The sequence below is a fragment of the Leucopleurus acutus genome (genome assembly GCF_964270905.1).
Source record: "Leucopleurus acutus genome assembly, chromosome: 16".
Classification (NCBI taxonomy): Eukaryota; Metazoa; Chordata; class Mammalia; order Artiodactyla; family Delphinidae; genus Leucopleurus; species Leucopleurus acutus.
Genome location: NC_139158.1, coordinates 1,741,176 through 1,758,950, shown reverse-complemented (window position 1 = coordinate 1,758,950; position 17,775 = coordinate 1,741,176). Strand labels below are relative to the sequence as shown.

General features: G+C 64.3%; 1 protein-coding gene across 1 annotated transcript; it reads right to left on the bottom strand.

Annotated features, from left to right (window-relative positions):
- Nucleotides 1–9,590: 9,590 nt before the first annotated feature.
- On the bottom strand, nucleotides 9,591–16,604 carry LFNG (LFNG O-fucosylpeptide 3-beta-N-acetylglucosaminyltransferase; the record flags this gene model as incomplete). Its single annotated transcript, XM_082858153.1, has 8 exons — nucleotides 9,591–9,657; nucleotides 9,839–9,924; nucleotides 10,048–10,213; nucleotides 10,624–10,709; nucleotides 10,819–10,972; nucleotides 11,083–11,182; nucleotides 11,682–11,730; nucleotides 16,176–16,604. 8 exons carry the CDS (start codon nucleotides 16,602–16,604, stop codon nucleotides 9,591–9,593), a joined length of 1,137 nt encoding a protein of 378 aa, XP_082714279.1.
- Between the last annotated feature and the right edge of the window lie 1,171 nt (nucleotides 16,605–17,775).

The following is a 17,775-nucleotide window of genomic DNA, read 5'->3' as shown; positions in this document are numbered from 1 at the left end:
CACTCGCCCCCCTCCTCCCCTTCCTGCAGGGGCGTGGAGATGCCCGGCAGGCTCCTGCTGGTGGCGACGCAGGGGCTCTGGGCCCGCACCCTCTCCTTGGCTCACACGCCTGGACACCTGGGGGTGCTGCCAGCGACGCCCGGGCCCTCCTGGCCCCCAGCCCCGTGCCCCTCTGCCTCCGAGGATTCGGGGATTTGCAGAGCCCTGCGCTGGGCCAGATGTGTCGTGCTGGTGCTGTCCCTGCGGACCCCTGCCGTCTCCTCGCCTGGCAGCTGCCCCGCCCCACCCCTCCCACAGCTCTGATGCCTCTCTGCTCCTTCGATGCTTCTGTGCCTCACCTCTTAGTTCGTAGGCAGCGCGGTGCTCCCTGTGTGCTGGGCGTCTGGAGGGACGGCCGTGTGGACCCACCCGCCTGCTTGTCTCCCGCGCGTGGAGACCCTCTTGTGGCGCCTTCACATGCCTCTGCAGCAGCTATAACTCCTTCCTTCCCTCGCCCCCCACCCCACCCCAGGCTCTCTGCATCGGGTCCCCACTTTCTCTGCTTCCCTCCCAGCAGCGCTCTCTCCCTCAGCACCCACCCCGCCTGTGGCACCCAGCCCTCCCCGGCGGCAGGAGACAGCGGGTGCCACGCGGAGCCCAGGCTGCTCATCGAGTGCTGGCCGCCCTCTTGGTGCCAAGACCCCTCCCCCACCCCAGAGGCTTGACAGCTTCATCCGGTTCATTCCTTGCACTAACCACATTTGTCATCTCTAGGGCAGGCGGGGTGGCGGGCCGAGCGGCACCCCCTTTTCGGTTCCCTTTCCATCCAGGACAGGCACAGTGTCCCAGAGCCGGCTGGGGGGCTGGACCCGAGCTGGCTGTGAATGTGCCCTTGACCCCTGCCGCCCCTCTTGGGACTAACCACTGACCTCACTCCAGCCTCCGAGAGAAAGCACCCTGGTCAACCCAAAGCCCGCGAGTGTGGCGCCGAGTCCAGGCCGGAGCTGAGTCCCAGCATAGCCAGCTGGGAGTCGGGCTGGAGGAGGTGTTTCTTCTCGTGGTGCTGCTGGGGGCTGCCGAAGACCGAGAGGCAGCCCAAGGGCCTGGAGACCCTCCCTGGGCAGGCGCTGCGCCAGGGGACCGTGTCCTCAGGAATGAATGTCCCTTGGGCTGTAGGACTGAGGTCCCTGTGGCCTCAGTCTCCCTACCTGTGAAGCGGGAACAAGGCTTCCCTAAGGTGCTTTTGGCGTAGTGTACAATGTTTGCTGTGTTTCCTGCCGCAGATGGGGGTGTTACCCCCAGATCAAGTTGGAAAGTCCCCTGCCGGTCCCAGCCCTGCCCAGCCAGCCTGAAGCAAGAGAGGCCAGGTGCAGCCTCTGCCCTGTGTCAGTCCAGGGGCAGCAGAGAGCCACTTGGCAGCCACACGAGGCCCCAGGCCGGGGCAGACAGCAGCCGGCCCGGCAGTTTACAGACATGGGGGGCTCTTTCTCCCAGAGCGGCAGGGCACCCCTTCCCCAGGGTGGCCTGGAAGAGGCCACCTTCCTCTGTGATCCCTTCTTTGTGCTGGTATCTGGGACCAAAAGCATGGGTGGGCCTGGGACTAGGTCACATCTCCCCCGCTCCTGGGGCAGCCTCTGCCCTGGACGGGGTTGGGGGAGCGAGTAGGCAAACACGGGGGTGCTCCAGGTGGGCCTAAGGGCCCGCAGCCTCGCATCTGAGCCTTCGCACACGGCCAAACCTCACTGAAAGGCACCTTGTGCTCCAGGCCCCCCGCTGTACACACGCCACACACACACACATACATACAGATACATGGCGGGACCACAGCCCAACCGACAAGTTTTTCTGGGCTCCACCGCCTGGGCGGAGCATTCCCGCGCGGCCTCGGATCAGAGGGGTGGCGTCGGGCTGTGCTGCCTGGGGCGCCGCTCGGAAGCACAAACGGCCGCCCGGCCCGCGAGGCCGAAATGTGAATGTACATAGCGTGAGAGCCGGGCGCCGGGAGCCTGCGCCGCTCGGAGCCCCTCCGTGCGTGCGTCGTGTGCGTGTCTGCCCGCCCATCTGACTCCGCCCAGTTCCTTCTACTCACTGAGGCGGAAGAAAGGAAAACGGGGGAGGTTAAAAGGGGTGCAAGACCAAGCCTCGGTCCTGGAGGGGGAGCGCATCTCGCCCTTGGTTTTCTTTTTGCTGTTTAATTTCAGGCCGTCTCCTAACCCGTCCCGTCCCGGTGACTTACCCTCGTCCGCTCCCACCCCTGCACCTGTGGTTCTTGCCCCTCGCAGGCCCTGCAGCATCTTGGGCAGTGGTCCTCTACCACGTGGATGGGAGGGAGACGCCCCGAGGCCCCTGACGGGCTAGGCGGGCAGGAGGGGTTCCAGTCCGGTCGCTCGCCGACGGGGCTCCTTGTGCAGGCGCACGCTTCCCCCAGCCCCCCTGGCCTGGTGTAGGGCCTGATCGGAAGCCCTGATCCTATATGCCCCTCCACGCCCACCCCATCTCACTATGCAATCCCAGTCCAAGCTCCATTCCCTCCCTACCCCAGGACCCCCACCCCGGCCGGGAGGGGTGTGTGGGTGACAGCCCTAAATGGGGGGACGAGCGGGGACCAGGGCCTCTTGGGCGGGTTTTGTTTTTTTTTTTTAACCATAATGGTTGTGTGCCGCACCACTTTATATTTGTTACATATATCTCTCGAAGTAATTTTGTTAAAACCCCCTCCCAGGCTTCTCTCCTGGCCCTTGCATCCCACCCACAAGGTGATTTCGCGTCCTGAGCGGGGAACTGAGGCCTGAACCGCTTGGCATTCTCCAACTTCCGTAGGGCCATGGCTGTATGTTGCTGTCGCTGTGTTTCTGGGTTTTTTTGTTTGTTTTTGTTTTTTTAACTGGGTTTGGGGTTTGATTTTTATTTCTCTGGGGGCTTTATTTTTCTTGGCAAATACTAAAAATCTCGTCAATGTAATTTCTGTGGTTTCTATTCAGCTTGGGTTTCACGTTTTAAAATAAACAAATTTTAAAAAACAGGCCTCTTTCCCTGAGTTGTTTTGGCTCCCGCCCAAGTCTGTGGGCAGGGCGGCCACGTGCCGGGAGCCACCAGAGCCTGGGCGACCCTGATGGGCGGGGTCTCGCGGGAGAGGGGGCCTGGTGGGGCGGGGCCTGGTGGGTGGGGCGGGGCGGGGCGTCAGGTGTGCAGAGCGGCTGGCGCTGGGAGCGGTGGTCTCGACGGCTTGAAAGCCTTATTTGCAATCTGGGCTTGCGCTGGAGGGGCCTGAGGAGACGCGGATTGCTGTGAGGAGGGCCCCGTCTCTAGCCAGCAGGAGAGGTGACAGACCTGGCCCTGGGCAGGGCTGTTGGAGCGGGTCAGAGAGGCCAAATGGGAGGATGGTGTGTCTCCAGGAGGAGCATCTCCTGAGTCCCCACTGTAACCCGAGGCGGGGTTCCCAGTGCTTCCCCGGGCGCCTCGCTGCCCACTGGCCTCGCTGGAGTCCTTACCAGTGGTCTGAGCAGCAACTCAACCGCCGCCTGCCGAGGTAGGAAGGATCATTATTGTTCTCATTTGAGAAGTGGGCTGGGGAAGGCGCCGTGTCGTTGGAGGCCACATAACCCAGCACGTCACCCTGGGTGGCAGGAGACATACCGCCCACCTCGCAGGGAGACCCTTAGGACCCGTGAGATGGGGGGAGGCACGTTAGCCCGGGAGAGTGTTGGTCTTGCATGCCAGGTGCACAGGTGGGCGAGGGAGCTGCGAGGCCCGGTGGAAGACACCAGGCTCCCGTGGCATTGCTGGCGCCGAGATTCCTGGCTCTCGGCGCTATGAGTGCCTGGGTTGGCGGGGGCACAGGGCGGAGCTTCTGCCTCCAGCACACACCAGCAGCCTGGTCCAGTGGTTTCCGTTTTGACTTGGCTTCTGGGGGAGGGGGCCCAGGATACATAAGCTCTGATGGGGGGCTGCTAAGCACCCAGGAGTGGAGGCATCTGGGGCTCCGTGCTTCTGCGGTGCCACGTGGGGACAGCGTGAATTGTCTCTCGTCTTAGGTTTAGCTGCCAAGCAGAAGAATCGTGCTAGAGCTGGAGGGGGCGTGGCCCAGAGAAGTGCGCGCGCGCGCGCGCGTGTGTGTTTAAGGTGGGGAAATAACAGCATGCTGTGAAGGCTGATGGTAATGGTCCCGTAAGCAGCGGAAACGGCTGCAGCAGGGAAGACGAAGAGTTCGTTGGGGGAGTGATGGTCCTGAATCACCTGGAGGGGCTGGGACCTAGGTCACAGTGGAGGGGCCGGCCATAAACAGGACTGCGGTCCCTCCTGCTGGCCCGGTGGTGAGAGCATATGTGCGGCTTGGGGCTGGGGTGGCAGAAGGCCTTATGAAGTAGAGAGGAGGCTGGAGAGGAAGCGGGGTGCCATGGGAGAGCCGGGGCAGGGGCAGTGCGCCTCCCCAAGGGCCCCGAGGCGCTTGGTCTGGAACTCAGGTGAGACTCACCAGGTGGGAAGGCAGTCCCTCCAGCCCCCCAGGTGTGGGCAGTGAGCGGGCAGAGGGCCGGATGCAACAGGTCAGAGACTACGGGCTTGGCCAAGAGAAGATGTGGAAGCGAGAGAGGCCAAGGGAGGTGAAGGCGACTTCAAGGGCATGACTGGACCCTGGGATTTCAGCCAGGGGAGGACAAGCCCTTGAGGGGTGAGGGATCTGGGGTCCAGTGGGGGTCAGGAAATAGGAGGGAGTGAGCTGGAAAGATAGGAGGTGGAGACAGAGTGGGATGCCATGGGGTAGGCAAAGTGTGAGGAGTGACTGTGGAGGGGCGACCGAGGCGGGGGCGGGGCAGGTTGTTGGGGGGCAGGTTGAGGGGATGCCAAGGGTGTGGGAAGGGTCACTGACACCAAGTCACCAGGAGCAGTGTGGGAGAAAGTGGCCCCCAGGACGAGGGGGCCTGTGGATACCCACATGGGGGAAGGGGCAGCAGATGTTGTGATCCTGTTGGGGGAGGGGGCAGGGGGCCGGGGGCCGGGGAGAAGGGTCTGCAGGTGGCCGCAGGAGCATCTCCAGGAGTGAGGTGTGAGGAGGGCATATGCCCGGCAGGGGGCGCTGAGTCCGCAGAGGACGAGAGGCTACGGGCAGGGCCAGACGGACCCTGTTGGAAGACCCACCTGGAGTCCTAGATGGGCTGGGGCGGCCCAGGAATCTGCATTCCCAGCAAGTTCCCAGTGACCGCCGGCTGCTGATCTGGGGCTCAGCTGTGACTACCACGTTCAAACAGGAAGTGAGCGATCACTTGGCAAGGATCTGGGGATTTCACTGGGATGAGCCAGGAGGAGATGTGGCCAGCCCTGCATCAGAGCCAGGGGACAGGACAGTGACATGGGTGGCCTGCGGTGGCCCGCAGCATCCGGCTCAAGCCTGCCTCTTGACATCACACATACCACACCAACAAAATATTGGTAATAACCAATAGATTCCAAATATTGGTACTATACCAACTATTGGTAATAGCCAAAGATTCATGGTGTGAACTTTTAAGGGCAAGCAAGGGGCTGCAGAGACGGCCCCCCCCGTCTCGGGGGCTGCACCCCTAGATCCGTGTCGGGGCCCCGGGAAAGGTGGATTCGGGCTGGGAGAGGAACCACCAGCTCTGGCCACCAGGCGGTGCCCAAAGACTATGGTGGGTTATGCATGGGGGGTGGGCCCCTGAGGCCTGGGCAGGGGCAGTAGGGGGCATATGCGGAGGGAAGCAGCCACAGCTCTGAGCCCCCAAATTCAGCAACCTCCAGGGGCCAAGACGAGGAGCCCCCTGGACCCTGGGCCCCTCCTAGCGCTGGACCACTTAAGTGCCTTCTGTGTGCCCAGCCCTAGGCTCAGAAAGGACTTGGGGAAGGGGTCACCTCCAAGAACATTTGGCAAAGTTGGGCCTGAGGTGGCAGCAGGACCGGCCAGTTGGTCTGGCAGACGAAAAGATGAGGCTGGCACTGGTTTCCCCCCGCGCCACTTCCGCTCTGACCCCAGACCCAGAGAGGGCAGGACTGGCTGAAGCCTCCAGCAGGTCAGGCCTCTCGAACCATGGATGGAGCCTATGGAAAGCTCCACAGTGGTTGCAACAGGTGGAGGAGAGTCGTGGAGACCCAAGTCTGTAGGCCGTCCTGTCTCCCAGCCCCTCAGGCGTGCTGACAAGTCCCACCTCTGCACCTCTGCCCAGGTTGTGCCAAGACCTGGAACACCTTCCTCTCCCCACTCTGCTTCCCACTCCAGCTCAGATGTGCCTCTTTGGGGGAAGTTGGCTGTGATGGCCCAGCTGAAGGGAAGTTCGTTTAAACTGAGCAGGGAGGGGCCCCACCCTGGCACCCTTCTCAGCCCCTCCAAGACCTGGCTCAGCCTCTGCTCTGGCCAGCTACCCCGGCACTCACCCGCGGGCAGCAGGGTAGCTGGGGGGCGGGGGGGTGGGAAGCACCCAGCAGCCCCAGTGGTTGCGCTTTTGCTTTTTATTTTTGAAAGCCCACAAGTGATGGGCAGTTTGGGAGGGCCAGCCAGGACCCTCCCCAACCAGCCACTAGTCCAGCGTGTGGTTGAGGGGCGCTGACGCCACCAGAGAATGGGGCATGGCTGCCCCCAGTCGTGCCTGCAGAAGGGAGGTCACCTCTTCTGCTCCGTGACTCATCTTGGGGGTGGGGGGGAGAGCACCCCCTGCACACCCCTGAGGGTGGCGGATGGAAGACATCAGGCTGCCCGGTTCCTATAAGGCCTCCTGGACCTGCTTCCCCTTCTGAGGAGGGAGAACTTCCCTCCTCCCTCAGCTTCTTGTGTAAGAGGAAAGGGCCGAGGTGCCGCTAGTCTGTGGCCCTCTGTGACCCCTGCAGGCCCAGAGCACCGGGGGCTCAGCGCCGCTTACATTTACCCCCCTTTCTCAGGTGGAGGTCGAGGCTCCAGGAGGGGTGGGGCTTGCCCCCCCAACCCTGGGCTCCTCTGCTCTGCTGTCCCCCTGCTCGGTGCCCCCAACCCATGCGGGGACAGCTTGGACCAACTGTGACCTACCGATGGCCCCAACTCTGATGCAGACTCCACCTACCCCGGCCACACCTCTGCCCCGGGGTCCCGCCAGCTCTGTGCAGAGGCGATGCCAGCTGCTGGAGGAGGGGCACTGGGGCCCGGGCTCCACACTCTGCCAGGGCAAAGGCTCCTGTGACTCACACTGGCAGGAAGGAGGCCCATGGCCTCTGCCCACAGGTGGCAGCAGTGCTGCTGTGAGCCCCTCTCCCCTGCCATGCCCCCACCCAGCCTGGCACACAGTCGGTGCTGAGTGGAGTCTGGGGGTGTGATGGTGAGGGGCCCTCTCTCCCTCCTGCTGTCCCAGTCACTGCCACACCCCCAGGGCAGCTGCTCTGGGAACCGTGCTGCTGACTCAGGGCCATGCAAGGTCCCGCTGGGGTCAGGCCCTGGCCAGCTGCTCCCCAGGACGGGCAGGCACCAGCAAGGGCTGTGAGGAAGGGGTCCTCTCCAGCCTGTTGGGGGCGCTGAGTATGTGACTGGACCGGGAGGGGCTGGCATTCTGCCCCCAGCTCAGGGGTGCGAAGTGAGGCGCTCTTCAAACCACTCTGTCTGCTTTCTGATGTGTGGACAGGGCTAAGCATGGAGCAGTGGGGAGCGAGGAGGTCATAGGGAACAAGGAGCCCCAGGTCCTAGCAAGTACCCACGGGGGTGGGGCTGGGGCAGCTGGAGGTGGGGAGGGGCGGAGGGGGAGGGGGAGGGGAGGGCAGGGGAGGGGGAGGTGCAGGGGGAGGGTGTGTGTGTCCAGGCTCAGTTTGAGGAAGAGGAACTGACGGCTGCCCCAGGCTGCCTGGGAGGGTGGGAGGAGGGGATTCCCCAGCTGAGGCCATATCAGCCCCTCCCTGCTCCTGCCATCACAAAGCCTTGATTTGAGGAAGGGCCAGAGGAGCTGCTTTCTGTAGAAAACAGGGCAGAGACCCGTCCAGGGTCAACAGGCTCCTTGGACCCGTCCAGGGTCAACAGCATGGTGGGGGGGCGGTGAGGCCAGGATCCAAGGTCAGCCTGATCTCGGAGTTTGAGCTCTTCACCAGCCCGGCTGCCTGACCTTGGACATCACATCACCTGCTCCGAGCCTCAGTTTCCCCATCTGCAAAATGGGGCAAGAATGTGGCCTCTGTGGGCTTGTGACAGAGATGAAGCTGGGTAAGGAGGTCCCAGGTCAAGCCACAGCCAGCCCCTGTCCTCCTGAAGGGAGGGCTGGACCCTCTGGCAGCTGTCCAGAGGCAGGCCAGCACAGACCAGGGCTACAGAGTCTTAGAGCTGCTTGTCGGAGTGAGACCTGTACATCCAGAGGTCTCCCCTATGTCCGGGGGTGCCCTGGGCTGGTCATGCCGCTCAGGTACCTGGAAGTTGCTATTTAAATCCCAAGTTCCCTTCCCACAATAGCTGGCTTGGAGGTCTCTACACACCTCCCCCACACGAGTGCAAACAAGCCCTCAGCCCCCCCGGTTCAGCTTCCATGAACCTGCAGCTCAGGCCCAACTTCCAGCTGAGACCAGGATGCCCACGTTGCCCCAAAGAGCATCTTTATTCGCAGCAAAGGACGTCACCATAGCAACACACTTCAATTCCCTGAGAACTTTTCCCTTATCATTCACTTTCCTAGCTATGTCTTTGCAGAAGGAAAAACAGAAGACAGAACACACCTCACTGGTCAGGTGCGCCGAGCTGGGCTGGTAGGAGACAGGTTCTATGCAGGAGGTGGGCAGGGAGAGGCCAGATACCACGACATATAAATACATAGAGTGTTAGACATTTCCATCAGCTTTAACAACAAAGATTATCCCAAGTTTGGCTGCTGCTTTTTCTGATCCACAGAAAAGATAAAATAGCGCCCTCCCCAACCCCCCGAAAACACAGACAAAAACACCCTACTTTGCACCCACCCCCTTTCGAAAAAGAAGCACAGTAAAAAATACTGTCACAATATTTACAGACACACCCACTATGGGTGACTTTCTCTCTACTTTGGAGAGGAGATAAGATCCTCAGCTGACTCCCCGTCACAAAGGGAAGATGGCTAAGAGAGCGGGAAGACCCCTGCCCGGGATGGTGCCGCACTCCACCCAGCGGCAAGGCCACTGGGGCTGCTGTTCCCCAGGTACCCAGGCCAAAGCTCAGTGGGAGGAGGGGACTCGGGCCACACCCCCCAAACCCAGCTTTCTCGCAGCACTGAGCAGGGTGAGTTGTCCTGGAGGCTCTAAGGAGCCAGGATCCCAGGGGGCAGGCGCCTGCAGCGCTGGGCCTGCGCTCAGCAGGAGGGAAAGGCACCTGCACATCGCTGCAGAGCAGCCCCTGGTCCCCATGCTGCCCAAAGACCCCAGAATGATAATAAACCTGCCCTCAGAGTGACCTCTGACTCACAAATCCTTCTGGGGTGGAGCATGGAAAGACGGGGTGCCTCGCCTGTTCCTCGGCACAGCAGAGCTGCCCAGCAGTCTGCTACACAGATGGGCACACAGTACACACACACACGCACGCACAGCCCTGGGGGAGCCTCGAATGCCAAGGCCAGGGCGGCACAACAGGGGTCCCCGGGCCCTTTGGATACCAGGGGTGCCCGGGGACAGGGTTTCAGCCGTAGCTGCTAGAAGATGGCAGTGTGGGGACACCAGGGTGTGTCCGGATACAGGTGGCAGTGGATGGAGCGGAACCTGTGGGGACAGAGTGGGGGGTTGGTCCATGTGGGGTGCGGGTACCGGGCTCACAGCACCGGGGGCCCTCTTCCACCCAAGCAGGCTCCTGGTCGTACTCTTTCATCACACTGCTGAGCTGCAGCAGACCCCAAGGGACCCTAGGGGAGCCCCGCCCCCATCTGGGCCTCAGTTTCCTCACCTGGAGGGGTCGGCCTCCACTGAGAAGGGCCCCTTAATGTGGACAGCATTCCGCTTGTTTTCAAACATGCCGTAGCTCAAGGTCACCTGCAGGGGGAGGGACAGAGTGACGCTGGGAGGGGTGCCGATGCCACCCCACCCTGCCCCTTCCCTCCTCTCCCAGCCGCTCTCCTCCGCCCCCATCCCTTCCTGGGCTATTAGGCAGCGCACCTGCTCATGGAGCTCGGAGGCGGGGACCTGCTGCAGGTTCTCCAGGTGGGAGTGGAAGAGCCCGCTGCGGATGAGGGGCACGCCCAGCAGAGCCTCCACGATGTAGCCGATGGTGCAGTCGTCCGGCAGCCGGATCCGCTCGGCCGTGCTCATGAAGTGGCCTCCGCTGTGGGAGGGCCGGAGGGCCGGGGTGAGCCGAGGCGGGAGCTGGGCGGGAGCCCACCAGGCAGTGTCACCCTGGCCGGGCCCAAGAAGGAGGTGCACATGGCCGGCCTGTGTCCCTAACGGGCTCTCACGCTGGCAGCTCCCCACCTCCCTGAGCCCCAGGACAGCCCCCTCCTCCGTACCAGCCAGATGATTCTCTGTGAGTTGGGGGTTACCGGACACAGGAAGGGGTCCTGCCCAACCTGGGTGCTGACCACCCTGGTGGCTGTGGGCAGTGGTGGGACGACTCACCCTGCCAGTACACGTGAGGTTGGGGACACTGGTGCTGGGAAGATGAGTCAAGGCAGGCCCCCAGTGGGGGGACCTTGCGATCTGGGGCAGCCTCGCCTGTGCCCCAAGGCACCCACTCACCTGGCCCAAGGGCTCATCTTCAGGGCCAGCCCCCGGCTGATGCAGAAGCCAGCCCCGCCGGTGGCAAACCAGAAGTGGACGGGCCGCTGCGGGAGGGGGCACGTGGTGAGGCTCCCAGACCCTTCCCCTCCGGGCTGCAGGGACACCTCCAGCCCCTCCCCGCTCGGCGCAGGCCTGTGTGGGCGGAACACTCACCACCTTGCTCTCGCTGACCCTCTCTGTGGCCTGGATGGGCCTGTCCAGGCTGGGCTTGCCGAGGTAGATGTCCTGCGTGTGCGGGTAGCTGGCCAGCAGCTTCAGCAAGGCCCGCACGTTCACGTAGTTATCATCATCCACGTGGCAGAACCACCTGCGGCGAAGCAGGGCCGTCAGGGGGCGCGTGGGGGGCGGGGACTGCCAGGGCGGGAGCCAGCCCGAGGAGGGGACGCTCCCGGGCCCCAGCCGAAGGCCAGCACTCACTTCCTCCCCGATTCGACGAAGCGGTCATACTCCACGGCCATCTTGCAGGACAGCGCCTGGCGGCTGTGGGCAGCCGAGCAGTTAGTATTGACCACGTTGCCTGCGGACGAGGGGAGGGGCTGTGAGTGGGTCCAAGATGGTTCAGCGAGGGCGGCCTGGCCCAGGGTCACACAGCAAGCCCCGTGAGAGCAGAGCAAGAGAGGGTGCGTGGCAGTCTGCCTCGGGGCGCCCTGGGTTCAAGCCGTGCCTACGGTGGCCTCCCCCTCAACCCCTCCCTCGAGCAGGACCCAGGCCCGGCGATCTCACCCCCCAGCCCAACCCCCTCCTAGGGGCCCCGCCCCGCCCCGCCCCTGCCCATTCAGGCGGCTTTTTCCCAGCACCGGCCACCTGTTGCCGCCACACCAGCTCAAAGGGCCCCGGGCGCTGAAAGGGCCTCATTTGCATGAGAATTGGGCGGGGGGGCGAGTGGTGGGGCGGAGCGTTGAGCAAACCCCTTGAGTAAACTGCCCTCCCAGGCCCGTGGCCTCGGTGACCTCTCCAGAGGGGAGGGTTTCCTCTGGGCGGGAGCCCCCCCTAGCCTCCCCACGTCCAGGGCTCACCCGTGCGCCTGGCCAGGGCTTCATCTTCCCCGTCCGTGAAAATGTACGTCTGCAGGGAGAAATACAGCCTTGAACAGGCAGCTCTGTGCCCCGGCCACCGTGGGGTCCAGGGCTGGGCACCCTGCGGCTTCACAGGGATCCTTCAGTCACACCCATGCCCCACCTTTGAGCCTCAATTTCCCCACATGCAGAGTGGGGCTCAAGTGCCTACCCTGAGTGGAAGTGGGCTGGGGGCCCAGGAAGACCCCACCCCCTACCACCCCACCCTCTACCTCGACAGCTGGGCCCAAGGTCAGCCGGCAGCTGCGCCGGCACGAGCCAGGTGCGGTGCCCCGCCCACCCGCCAGGTAACCGGCTCCGGCTGTCCTGCACACCTGGCGGGGCACACACCCTTACTGACACAGTGCCCAGCCTGTGGGAGGGGCAGAGGGTGGGGGGGGCAGGCGGAGGAGGTCCGCTTTGGGAAGCCAAGTCTCAATCAGTCGGGGACAAAGGCCTCTGCTGGGCGGCCGCCAAGCGCTGGCGGACAAAGGGCCCAGAGGGAGGATGAATCACCAGGCGTTGTCCGCCAGCTTTGTCCTGGGCTGCGCTGTGAGGGGAACTCGGCCGCATTAAGCGGGAGTGGCCGCACAGCCCATTACCATACAGCTGGCCTGGTTAACTGGGCCGGGCTGGGCACAAGGTCCAGCGGGCTGGGGTGTGGCCACAGCCCTGCAGTCCTCCGGGCTGGGCCCTCGACACCGGGGCCTCCCTCGCACCCCTGGCTGCGTGACCAGCCAGTGCAGCCGGTCACCTTCTCTGAGCCAAAGCAGCCTCCAGGGTTCTAAGGAGACGCGGTCCGCAGGGTTGAGGCGGGAAACCTCACGTGCCCCAGCGCAGGGATCAGTGCCCCCACCCCCCTGCAGCCTAGCAGCCCCGCCTGCTGCGTGCCCTGCTCAAGGCCACATCAGGGCTCCACCTGTGCCAGCACGGGGCCACCGCTGCCGGGATCGCTCCGCGGAAGAGGGGGGGCCAGGAGCTGCCAGCGCCCGCCTGGGCCCGTCGGCACACGGGGAGGAATGTTCCTTTTCCTCTGCCCGGCCCGCCCAGCGCGTGCCACCCAGCACACCCGGGCGTGGCTGAGTGCAAAGCCCAGGCCCGGTGGAGGGTGCTGGGAGCACGGGCAGCGGGAGACCCCCCACCTCCGTGCCCACCAAGCCTCGGTTTCCTTCTGTGTACAAACGGGTGCAAGGGAGGGGCCGGCGTGTGCAGGCCTGGCATACAGCACGAACCCAGCGACCTGGCGCACTCACCTGCGGTGCCCACCCTCAACTGGCAGCTCCAGCTCCTTGCCCAGCCTGAGCCCAGACCCAGGCACACTCTCAGTGAGGTCACAAGCTGGCTGGGCCTAGAGAGAGCTAAGGGAGGTGGCAGGCTCCTTCTACACCCTCTCCACGCACGCACCCCCTCCTTCCAGAGCAGACACCCCAGGGCAGCCCGCACGCACAGACTCGCATCCAGCGCCCCCGCCCCCCAGCATCTCAGCCCAGGAATGCCGTGGGAGGACGAGGCCGGCCCGTGCAGACGCGCCGTTGCCGCCACTGGATTAAAAGGAAAATGCTTTCTTAATGAGATCAAGGGAGGCCTGTTCTCCTGAGCGCTTGGTGGTGCCCTAAAAACCCAGCCCAAGGCTACGGAGATTAAAGTCACCTTTGTTCAGCGGGGAGTGCTTGGAGGCGTGAGGTGTGGGGTGTGCGGGTGCCGGGCCTCCGGTCTCCCCACATCAGAGCAATCAGGAGGGGAGGGGATGGGCTGCCCGGCCGCGGGCCTCACCCACTGCTCAGAGCCTCATTTTCCGCCCTCTGTGCAATGGGCGGAACCAGAGCTCACGGGTGCCCAGAGCAGAGTGCTCCGACGCGTTCTCTTCTTTCGTCTCCCTAATGGCCCTGGGAGGAGGGCACCATTACGACCCGAGTGTACAAGTGGGGAAACTGAGGCCCAGAGAGGGGCAGCCCCCAGTCTGCGGTCACACCCCGGGGCAGAGGCTGTGCTGGTCCACCCCAGCCACGCCTTCCAGGGACCAAGACACACACCCCTCCCCCTCCCCCCCCAGACCCCTCCCCACTTCCCCAGAAACGACAGGGCTGGAGGAGGAAGAGTTGGGCAGCGAGGGCCGCAGGGCTGGCTGTGGGTGGGCGGGGGGACACCCACAGGAAGCGGCATTGTTCCTGGAGCTGCGATTCAAAGAAACACAGGATGCCAAGCTCTCCCCCCAACAATTGTGGCTGCCGCGGTGGCAGCCGCTGCAGCCTGGCCCACTCCGGGAGGGATGGGGGAGGAAAGTGTGGGCCAAAGGCCCAGCCCCTCATCCTGGACTTCAAGGCCCGTCACAGTGTGGTCTCTATTGACCACCCCCACCCAAGTCACTCCAACTGCTGGAAGTTTCTTGCACACCCCCCATGCTTGTGCTCAAGATGCCCAGTTGCCCTTTCAGGGCATTTTCTCCTCTCAGTCTAGCTCAAATGGCGCCTCCTCCAGGAAGTCCCTGCCTCCCCAACACGGGTCAGATGCCCACTTTCAGCTCACACAGCCTCTCTGGGTTTCCCCCGCTGCAGCCCTGACTTCCTTGAGTCTCCCCCATCAGACTGGGTCTGAATCACCCCTCACAGGGCTGGGAAAGGAGGTCTCTCTGTTGAAACAGTTTCAAGGACCCCTCCCCCACAGGACACCATAAGAGGGGTTCCTGCTTGCTGTGACACATGAACCGATTGTTGGGGACAGATTCGGCCTCTCCTGGGTGGGGGGCCTAGTGTGAGAAGGAAACCCAAGTGGCCCCTCAACGGGGAGCAAAGGGTCCAGGGGAGGGACGGCCTCCACCCCGACTCTGAGTACTCCCTGGGCTCATTCCCTACATCTCTAGGCTTTGCCAGTCCTCTTTTACGACACCCTACTGGAAGGGCAATGCTTTCCCTGTTTCAGAGATGAGGAAACTGAGGGTCAGAGAGCTCCTTGGTCTTGCCCAAGGTCACCTAGCTTGGCTGGGACTGGTACCTGAGACCCCCCTGACCATATTCCCTCCGCTGGAGAAAGCCCCCAAAGTCCAAGACGACGGGTGCTCAGAGCTGGTGGCAGCCCAGAGGGGGCAGAACACTGCCAAAGGTCACACAGCAGGGAGGCAGAGTCCTGGGGGATGGTGCCCCACAGGGCTGTCACTCAGGGATGTGGGGGACCCCACAGGCCCTCATCGCCAGGCAACCTGAGTGGCCAGCACGCCGGCGGCGTTCCCATGGAGCACATAGCTGCACACAGAGGCCGGACGCCTTTCTCCACTGGAGAAAGGGGCTTTGTTACCTTGCCCAAGCGGCCGGCGTGAGAGCCGCCCGGCGCTGGGAATCCTAACGGCCCAGCAGCCGAACAAAACCCGCAGCCCCCGCCGCCCCCCCCCGCCGGGCTGCTGAGCCCCTGCGAAAGGGACGCTGTGTTCCCAGGGCCCCCTCCCCACGCTTGGACCACAGAGGACCCTGCACCCCCAGGCCCCATCGGGACCCCATCACGGCCCTGCCCCAAAACAGGGCTCAGCCAGGCCAGAAGGCCCCCAGACCTCGAGGGCTGACACAGGGAGGAAGCGGTGTGGGCTCTTCTCTGAGCCCCCAGCCCGGTCAAGGTCCTTCACCCTCATCCCAGATACCCAGTTTGTCCCTTGAGTTTCCCAGCTCAGGGATATCCCCCCCACCCCCACCCCCACAGGGCTCACATTCTGCCCTCGTCCTGCCCCAGCCCAGCCGTCGTGCTGCAGCCTGGAGGGAGATTTTCAAAGTGGGGTGTGTCTTTATTATGTGTGTGGAGGAAGTCGATGCTCAGCTAGGATGTACTGAGCACAAGGTTCCAGGCTCCAGAGACTTCTGCACTGTGGAGAGAGGACCGCCGAACAGACTCTGAAACCCAGCGCTCCCTTTCTTTTGAGATGGACTCCCCAGGGCCCACTAACGCCCACCCCCAACTTCAGAATATTTTCTACAGTGACTTGTCCCATCGCAAAGACTGGGATGGGGATGCGCCTGGCCCTGAGCCCAGGGGTCCTAAGCCCCCACTCCGCCTCTAAGGAAAGAGTCTTCTTCCCAGGGAAGGGCATGAGCCCAGGGTGACGCCCATGCAGAATCTGCTTGGGGAGGTTTGGGGACAGTAATGCCCCGTTAATGAGTCCCAGTGTCTGAGGGGCAAGAAGCATCGCAGGGCGCCAACCCCAGGCGCTGGTGGCTGGTGTGGGGTCAGTGCAGGCCACCCAGGGCCCTGGAAGTTGGCCGGGGATGGGTCCCCAGCACGCAGTTCCACAACCGTATGGGGAGAGTGGCCCCACCAGGAACACTGGGCTGGAAGGGGGCAGACCGGCATCACTCCCCCTGATACTCCCAGCGGCTGTACAGAGGTGCAGCCTGGCGCCCATCGGATGCTGCCACCAGCTGGACAAGAGGGCACCTTCTCCCCTGCCCACTTGCCCAAGCTGCGGGGGCTCACCATCTCCTTGTGGCGCGAGATCCACGTCTCCAGCAGCAAGTCGAGGCGCGCGCGGTGAAACTTTTTGGTGGTCTTGACCGCGATGAAGACGTCGTGCGGCGTGAGTGGCTCGGCCGGGGGCCGCGGATGGCCGTCTGCGGGGCGGGGGACGCTGCCGGGCGGTGGGCCCGCGTCTCTACGAGAGCGGGTCAGCAGGCTGAAGTACTCGGACAGACTGTGCACCTCGCGGACTAGCACCCCGGGTGCCGCCGCCGCCTCTAGCCCAGGAGCTGGGGCCGCCCCCGAGGGGCCCGCCAGGCTGCGCAGCGCGCGCCGACCGCGCTCAGCGGGCACCGGGGGCGGCGGAGGGTCGGCCGTGAGCACCAACAGGCAGGCGAGCAGCGCGCCCGCCAGCGCCAGCAGCAGGCGACGGCCGCAGCGCTTGAGCATGGTGGGGTGGCGGCCGCACGGTGCGCCCAGCCCCGCGCGCCCTGCCCGGTGCGCCCTGCCCCTCACTCCGGCGCCGACGATCTGGGGTCCCGCGGCAGGTCCAGCAATGCACCGCCCGCGCCCCGCGCTCTTAAACCGCCCAAGCCTGGCCCCGCCCCCGGGGGCGGGGCCCTCTGTGAGGCCCCGCCTTCAGCACGAGCTCACTGGCTCCCGGGCCCTGGGGCGGGGCCTCTCCAGGTTGCCCCAGATGCTCTGCAGAGCCCACGTGGGGCCGCGGCGGGGGTCTGGGAACTGCCGAGCGGGCGTCTTGGGCTCCCGCCCCCGGTCCGCACGTGCACGCCCCGCCCCGCCCCGCCCGGATCGCCCCGGCGGGCAGCGGGGCGGCGTGGGGATGTAGGTCCGCCCCGCCCCAGTGGCCCTGAAGGGGAAACCCAGGCTGGCCAGCGCCGGCTGGAGATATACCCGGCGTCTGACATGCGGAGGGGCGCGCCCTCGGCGCTGTGACGGGGATTCTGGGACAGGGACTTCGGGCTCAATCGTCCCGCGGGGGACGTCCTTCCTTCCTCGCTCCACACTTCCCCTCCCCGAGCCCGGCTTCCTGCCCTAGAGACGGCGCAGGCCTTGTAACAGGGCTGGTGCCTGGGTGGACCTGCCCGCTCGGTCCAGAGTACCCTTTATTAATATCGAGGAGGTGCTTAGCCACCTGAGCCACAGGTAGGAACACGAGGTTCCAGCGAGAAAGCACCTTACCAAATTCCATCCCTAGCCCGCGAGCTAATTTCCTCGTCTCTGCCCAACGTCGGAGGGCAGAGGATTGGTTCCCCGAAATCCTCGGGCGCCCCGTGGCGCCCCGAGAAGAAACCGAGATCGCCCCTCCCCGCGCGGGATGAAAGGCCGCCTTCTGTCCCATTTGGTCCCTCTGCTCTCGGGCCAGATGTGGCCCAGCTGTGCCCCCGCCCCGCCTCCACGGCACACGGCGGCTTCCACCCCCGGCCCTTCCCACGGGCTGGGCCAGCCCACCGCACGAGCAGGGGCGGCAGGAATGTGCGCCGACAGCCTGGGTTGAGGGTTAGGGACGAGGGGCGAGGAAGTGGCCAAGGGCTCCCCGTGGCGAAATCAAAGTCTGAGTCGCCCGCCCGCAGCATCTTCCGGAAGCGCGGCTAGGGGCGGC